Raw genomic sequence first — 8,399 nt, forward strand, 5'->3', positions numbered from 1 at the left:
GAGATTTCTACTGTTTGTAGATTTTTTATTATGACCTTTTTGGTGACCAATTTAAATCCACGTCTTTCTTTTAACTAATAGTCGTATCCTCCAACATCCTCCAACTCAGACGATGATGTAAAACAAACACTAAAATGTGACTGTATTTTCTTAATATAGCGCGTGTACTTTAGTACCTAAGTACAGACCAGTTGATACAGCACGTGTACTTTAGTACCTAAGTACAGACCAGTTGTAGTTAATAATTTGCCGATTTATCTGAATGGCTTGGTTCCGTCCATAGTTACAATAATTTTCTGATTTGGTAAGGGATATTAACGATTATGAATAATTCCAATGGCTCCAACCGTATATCTCACTTCAGCTGAATAGATCATATCATGTAAATTACCGAAAGATAATGGTTAATTGTTACTAAATACTGGGTATTAGGTCATAGGCATGTAATTTTTTCAAAGGTTTATTCAATGGAGCAAGACTTATTTCTCACCCCGCTGGTTATAATGTCAATCCCTCCGTATAAATACATTCAAACTCTCAGACCTCCGACACCTTCAGAACACCACCAAGGAGACTACATCCAAAAATCATACGGTAAGTGTAGTAACATTTTCAGCAATAATCTCTTCACTGTTATTACTGGCAATTCAGACACTTTATTTGCGAGCTTACAGTATTTGATTCATAAATGTCGATCAAAAATTATCTAATCGAAGATTCATCTAGCATTGTAACTGTGTTCATACAGCTTATCCGTAAATATAATCTCAATATATTTCTATTTTGAATTTTCTTTTCTTTAGCTGCTTGACATCATGTATTTTATAATGACCGTGATGTTCGTGATGCTGGCCATTGCGGCTGCGCAGAATCCAGACAGATTCATGGAAAGGCTGGTCGCTAAGATGAGGAGAGACATGGCTGAAGCAGAGGTAGGGGAGTCTTTGTCCATGGCAGAACGTGAGATCAAGAGGGGGGTCAGCTCCGCAGATGCGGCCGAATTTGTAAAAGCTCACAATGACGCAAGACATCGTGTGAGGCCTGCACCCAGTGACGAACCCGACATGGTAGGTTTTTATTTATATATCAATTCATATGATACGTATTTAAACACAATTAAAGCAAGTCTTCGTTCCGTTATGACCGTTCTTAGTAATTCGATTCAGTCATCGTAAAGACAGCGAACGCTTACTCTTAAGCATCCTCGATACTCCAGGGGTTCCGATCACTTACGATCTCTACACCCTTGGACTATCTCAAAGTGAAATAGAAGGCAGCTCAGCGAAAAACATTTGACCAATCACAGGCCATCAAAGATTTCCTTTAAAGACTACAGAGAGGGCGACGCCTAACATCAAAGCCACATAGTCGACCACAGTGTACCGTTATGCGGCTCTTTTCATGTACATCAAATGACTAAATTACCTGTTCTGTTATGTTGCCTCCAGTTTTACTATGAAACAGTCCAGGGGTGTAGAGATCGTAAGTGATCGGAACCCCAGGAGTATAGAGGATGACTCTAAAGAGTCTCCTGGTTCTAATCCCCTGTAGGATTCTAGTAGAAAGGCCAATACCTGGACAACCACTTCCATAGGGTCACCTCCCTGAGGTGAGGATACGTTGTTTTGAGGGTAACATTGTTTTAAGGGTTACATTGATTTGGGGGTAACATTGCTTTGGGGTAACATTACTTTGACGTTACATTGTTACCCTCCCCAATGTTACCACCATTTTCATTTTTCCATACTATTATTATGGGAGGGTTTTCTCAGAAGTATCATTTTCCCTACAACACCTGTGGGATACTCAACCCTGCTCTGTAGGATACTGTTAGCTAACACCCGTGGGATGCTCAACCCTGTTCTGTAGGATTCTGTTAGCCAACACCCGTGGGATGCTCAACCCTGTTCTGTAGGATTCTGTTAGCCAACACCCGTGGGATACTCAACCCTGTTCTGTAGGATACTGTTAGCCAACATCCGTTGGATACTCAACCCTGTTCTGTAGGATACTGTTAGCCAACACCCGTGGGATGCTCAACCCTGTTCTGTAGGATTCTGTTAGCCAACACCCGTGGGATACTCAACCCTGTTCTGTAGGATACTGTTAGCCAACACCCGTGGGATACTCAACCCTGTTCTGTAGGATACTGTTAGCCAACACCCGTGGGATACTCAACCCTGTTCTGTAGGATACTGTTAGCCAACACCCGTGGGATACTCAACCCTGTTCTGTAGGATACTGTTAGCCAACATCCGTTGGATACTCAACCCTGTTCTGTAGGATACTGTTAGCCAACACCCGTGGGATGCTCAACCCTGTTCTGTAGGATTCTGTTAGCCAACACCCGTGGGATACTCAACCCTGTTCTGTAGGATACTGTTAGCCAACACCCGTGGGATACTCAACCCTGTTCTGTAGGATACTGTTAGCCAACACCCGTGGGATACTCAACCCTGTTCTGTAGGATACTGTTAGCCAACACCCGTGGGATACTCAACCCTGTTCTGTAGGATACTGTTAGCCAACATCCGTTGGATACTCAACCCTGTTCTGTAGGATACTGTTAGCCAACACCCGTGGGATGCTCAACCCTGTTCTGTAGGATTCTGTTAGCCAACACCCGTGGGATACTCAACCCTGTTCTGTAGGATACTGTTAGCCAACACCCGTGGGATACTCAACCCTGTTCTGTAGGATACTGTTAGCCAACACCCGTGGGATACTCAACCCTGTTCTGTAGGATACTGTTAGCCAACACCCGTGGGATACTCAACCCTGTTCTGTAGGATACTGTTAGCCAACATCCGTTGGATACTCAACCCTGTTCTGTAGGATACTGTTAGCCAACACCCGTGGGATGCTCAACCCTGTTCTGTAGGATTCTGTTAGCCAACACCCGTGGGATACTCAACCCTGTTCTGTAGGATACTGTTAGCCAACACCCGTGGGATACTCAACCCTGTTCTGTAGGATACTGTTAGCCAACACCCGTGGGATACTCAACCCTGTTCTGTAGGATACTGTTAGCCAACACCCGTGGGATACTCAACCCTGTTCTGTAGGATACTGTTAGCCAACACCCGTGGGATATTCAACCCTGTACAACAGGATACTGTTAAATGAACATGAAGATGGAATGTCGTTAGGTTAAAAACACATGATTTAGTCTCCAAAAAAAGTCAGTTTATAGTATACCAATGTCAGTTGTTTATGCCGGATTATTATACCTACTCGGTTATATTAATTCTATAGATCATGTAAAGATACGACACAACTTGTGGTAAGTCGTTAGATAAGAAAACATGAAAATACAAAATTAAATCTCCCCGAAAACAGGTCAGTTTACAGTATAAAAATGTCAATTTTTACCTTAATGCTATAGATCATGAAATAAAACGTGTAATAAATACATCTAGGAATTTTGTACCCATGTACATGGTCACTTTTATCCTATCGATTCAGCTGAATTTCATTTTCATTTTGAAGACAAATTGTACACATTTTACTTATTTGCCTGGTCATTTGTCTGATGATGGTGAAATTGTATACACTGTACTCGTCATCAAAACATGTAGCATATATTTTTGTATAATTCAATTTTGCTTGTTACGAGCATTTTCATTGGCTTAAGAAATTACTTTATCAGCTCATAAAGGAAAAAATGGCGTCGTCGTTTGTAACGTTGCTTCCGATTGGCTGAGATGGCAGTGTAATGGTTTCATAGACAAAAGTGTCCCAAACTGAATTTTGAATATTAAAGAGATTATCTTTAGTAAATTGAATTATAAAGATTAATTTGAATACATTTTTTTATGTTATGGAGATATAACGCAAAAATCTGAGTGTACTCTCATCATAAACCGCTTCGCAGTTTTTTTTAGAGTACACTCAGATTTCTGTGTTATATCTCCAAAACATAAAAAAAATCTATTAAAGTTAATCCTTAAATAAACCATGCATTCGAACCAACCAGAAGAAAATGTAAAGCAATATAATTTGAAGTGACTAAAATAGAGTTTACCTGGTTGTAGAATTAAGTGTCGTTTTATTTGATAGTAATTTCAACAGATTGTATTGACAGATGGATTGACCTGTATAGGAAGACTCGACTCCTTAACACAAAACCTCACGCGCTCTCTCTTTTTATATACATATTTTCCATCGGTCTAACCATGATCAGCCAACGCTCCTTTCGTGGATTTTCACGCTTATTGTATCCCGGCAATGTATATATATATTTGTAGTTTTATATGTTCACTAGACACTGCTGGTAGGAAACACGAAAATTTATGCACATAAGGAATGTCAATATACTTTGACTCTATAAAAAGGGTCTCTTCTATAAGTTGCTAATTTCCTAAGTTTGATAAATTTTGCGAGTTAGTGTTTAAACCTTTCTCGCGAGGCTTATATTCGCGAATGTCATATAGATAGCCTTTGAATTCGCCAAATTCACACGATATGCTTGATATGTGAAACCATGCTTTTGAGATTAAAAAATCATAAAACCGCAAAAAATTAAAACCTACCCCAATATTAGCAACTGCACGATATGTTGCGATATGTGGTTTTTGTTAGTTTCTTTTCCCCTTTTTGTTCGATATTTTTTTTTTCGTTTCTGGCAGTCCTATTTTTGTTTATTTTTAGACGTGGGATCCAACTTTGGCCCGTATTGCACAAAGTTATGCCGACAGATGTATTTGGGGCCATAGTACGGCGAATGCACGTTCCAGTGGCAGCGGTTTTGATTACGTTGGCGAGAACCTATTCGTGTCCACATACAGTAGGTATTCCATCAAATAAGAAGGTATTCATACCTACGAGTGTAATACTGGCTGGTCCAGGGCAATACACTCATGTCTCCTGAGGCTGTATTGCATGGCTACCCATACATACCCTATACATATTTCTATTATGTTTCTGATTTGTTTGGCATACATAAACCGATTATTTCGTCCGGAAGAACAACTCCACGTTATAGCTCAAGCGAACCGGGCAATCACGTGCCATTATGCAAACTAAGTGACCATTGCAAACATTGTCGATAGCGTCATCAATTTTGAAACATATCGATGATCCTCTGGAGGTGTCGTTTTCAAGTTTGTGAGTTTGGGGAAAATAATTAACCATGGATACTTCAAATTAATCAAGACAATGATATCTGAATACTCGTGAAAGATTTTGGCTGATCAGCATCTGGCAAGCCTTCTGCCGATCAGTCATATATTTTCTTTAGGTTAGGGATACCTATATCTTACTGAATTATCCTAGACCGGTATTGGTTTTATTAATGATATGACCCTCAGTCTTTTTGGAGACATTTGAATCAAGATTTGGTATAAAAAAATATAATTAAGTATTGTTGTGTTTGAAGGTGACGTCAGTCCGTCAGCCGCAGTAGAAGCGTGGGAAGGCGAGAAAAAAGACTACCACTATGACACCATGAAATGTAATCCGGGAAAGATGTGTGGTCATTATACACAGGTTAGTCTCACTACAGCATGACGCTTCTAGAACATTATCCGTTACTTTAGTTATTATTGATAACTTTTATGTACATAACAGTATGTATCGATCTACCGGAATTTAAACTAATTTATGATGACACCGATGTGGTTCTTTCTTGAATGTCATTTAAGTGCATTTATCACAAAATATACTTCACAGATTTTTTTATTTTTTTTCTATAATTCTTACTTTTTCTAGTGTGCTACCTGATATGTATTATTTTGTCTTTTGGAATTTAAACGATGCTTCACGAAATACACAATGATACCCGGTACTCCACACTCTATGCAATATGGGTAGCATTTAGGATTTCCGTGAGGCAAAATGAAGCGCTCTACTTTATAAAATCTCAAAAATTTTATTTTCATTCATTTTTTAGTTAAATATGTAATTCAAGTATCAAATAATTCTGATCTCAGTGAAAGTTCCTTTTAACTCTTACAACCATTCAAATAGGATTCTAACTTCATCTTAATCTCCGAAGAATAATTTGATCTGTGCAGGGGATTTTACAAGAATCTTAGAAATTTCACCTTTCTCTGCATACGCTGAACCGTTCAAACTGCTTCAAGATGCCTTCTGAATACTTATTTGCATACGCTTAGACAAAGAAAACTATGGATGAGGTGGGATTGCATGGGGAGAGGAAACAGGTAGATGAGCGGAGTTGAATTTGCTTCTACTTTGAAGCACCAATAATTGCTTTTGCTTATGTTCAGAGGGTCATAAACTAATCAAATGCTTTGCTAAAAAAATTGAAATGCAATGATTTTGTAAATATTTAAAATTTATATTGTATAATATATAGTTACATTCTCTCAAATGTAATTCAATGCAGAAAAAATAAGGAATATTTTATCCCAGTTTATCTTACTTCTGAACATAGCATAACATTTATTGTCATTTTAAAGTTTAAAAAATAAAACTCTCCCTGCTCCCCTACTCTCCCTCCCCAATCATATCCCATCCATAATATTCAGCTTAAAATATGCAAATACAAAAATGCATATTGTACAATGCAATAGAATATGATAAATGGCATTTTTATGGTATAAATATTATGGCACGACATGAACTTTATTCTTGCATAATTCACATTTTACAAAATTGGGTCACAGTAGGTCACTATGACCTATTTTTGACAGTAAGTTGTCCAATTTTTATTATTTTTAACATATCAATGCATAATAATTCATGGAAAATCGTTCAAAAATATTATTTGGATCTAGCAAAACTGGACCAAACAGAAAGTTGACCCTCCAGTTTAACCCCACCCATTCCTACACCAGCCACCCTATTACTCACAAGGACTATGACCTGGCCTTTATCATATGCCATATCATGATGTCCTAACCCCCGGCTATCTGTAAACATAAAATAATGCTTATCGGTCATGGCCACCAGAGGGCCAAAATTGGCACTTTTCCATAGAAACTCATAAATCAAATTATTTCTTTATTGTGTAAATATATTTCGAATTTTAAAAAGTTTAGTTTTCCACTTCTATTTTCCGTTGATATTATATCCATGATATACACCGAGTTCCTTGATGTTATCTTTCACCCATGAATTATTTCTAAAGTTTGGAGGCCTCTGTTTCCAAATACCTATACGTGATCCTTTCGTTTTTCTAAGTTTACCTTCGTACCAAAGGCTTTTTCATATTTAGATAGAATGTGGAAAATAAATTAAGATAATGTTAAAATAGATAAAGTAGATAATATTAAATTATTGATTATTTTACAGGTGGTGTGGCATGACTCGGTTAAGGTCGGATGTGGTGTTAAAGTGTGTGGTACTCTCACCAACAGCTCTATGAAGAAAGCAACTTATGTAGTGTGCAACTATGGTCCAGGGTAAGATTTTACTTTCTGTATCGACATTAAAACTAACACCGTCTTCCAATTAAAAACTAAAACCGACTTCGTTAGAGTAAATCGTATATAACCGTTATATTAATTCGGAATTTCGATAGCCAGCAGTGGTAGAGGAAATTATTTGAAAAGCATCGATATATTACAAAATGTAAATAATTCGATGTGGTGATTACATTTCAGTGGAAACTATCGCGGAGAACATCCCTACCCTTCTCAATAACCAGTAAGTACAAGGACAAGGACAACAGTAGTTTTAACTACAAGCGTGATATCGCTTTTCATAACTCAATAAGTATCAATGTGTTTGATTTTGTGGATAATCTTTTCGAAATTAATGCCCCCCAAAAAAATGAAAAAAATAACGTATTTATAAACAGTTTTAAAATTTTGCGATCTTCCAACAAGTGTGTATAAAGAGATTATATTTCTCAATACTTTTGCGGATCAAATTTTCGCAATCATAATATTGTATAACGACATCGCGAAATATCTTCCCGCAAAAATAATCTCTATATTATTTCTATTTACAGGTTCCACAAAGAGCTATATATAGAACTTCCGGATGATCTTCCTTGTGGCATTAAAATGTAAATTAACCGAAATAAATAGATATAATGTATATTATGAACTTTCTATTGGTGTGTAATGTTGTTCTTTTAGTAATATACGTTTTAATTGTCAACACTAGTTTCTTCAAAGCTTCAAAGGTTGTGATATACTATAAATTTTTATCTTTGTTGTAAAGGATAACTGAATAACACACCAAAGGATTGAAATCATGAATTGGTATTACTTACTAGAACTATAGCAATACTCCGTCCAAAGGTTTTCTACATCTTTCGAACTTCTGTCACCTATTTTCAACCTCAATTTATCATATTCATCACCACGCACGATTCAGTTTTGATTGGTTTCTGCGACGTAAATTAAAAAAAAAATTGTTTTGAAATATTATGACGGTATACATCCTCTCCAAACACTGATACATGTCGGTGAACTGGCAATCCCAAG

The 8,399-nt window shown here is 37.2% G+C and overlaps 1 protein-coding gene across 1 annotated transcript; it reads left to right on the forward strand.

The window, feature by feature from the left end:
* The first annotated feature begins 526 nt into the window (after positions 1-526).
* On the forward strand, positions 527-8,021 carry LOC138332820 (uncharacterized). The gene is made up of 7 exons (XM_069280776.1): positions 527-594; positions 804-1,067; positions 4,651-4,786; positions 5,378-5,487; positions 7,258-7,367; positions 7,569-7,611; positions 7,919-8,021. The coding sequence occupies exons 2-6, from the start codon at positions 816-818 to the stop codon at positions 7,606-7,608; spliced, it is 648 nt and encodes a 215-aa protein (XP_069136877.1). The 5' UTR covers positions 527-594; positions 804-815; the 3' UTR covers positions 7,609-7,611; positions 7,919-8,021.
* Positions 8,022-8,399: the final 378 nt, after the last annotated feature.

Source organism: Argopecten irradians, chromosome 10 (assembly GCF_041381155.1).
Source record: "Argopecten irradians isolate NY chromosome 10, Ai_NY, whole genome shotgun sequence".
Taxonomy (NCBI): Eukaryota; Metazoa; Mollusca; class Bivalvia; order Pectinida; family Pectinidae; genus Argopecten; species Argopecten irradians.

What these genes read in the sequence shown, in the direction of transcription:
- LOC138332820 (XM_069280776.1), top strand. Translation starts at nt 816, where the DNA reads ATGTATTTTATAATGACCGTGATGTTCGTGATGCTGGCCATTGCGGCT. An exon ending in CCAGTGACGAACCCGACATG is followed by an intron (nt 1,068 to 4,650) that starts GTAGGTTTTTAT and finishes GTTTATTTTTAG; the next exon opens with ACGTGGGATCCAACTTTGGC. An exon ending in GTGTGCAACTATGGTCCAGG is followed by an intron (nt 7,368 to 7,568) that starts GTAAGATTTTAC and finishes ATTACATTTCAG; the next exon opens with TGGAAACTATCGCGGAGAAC.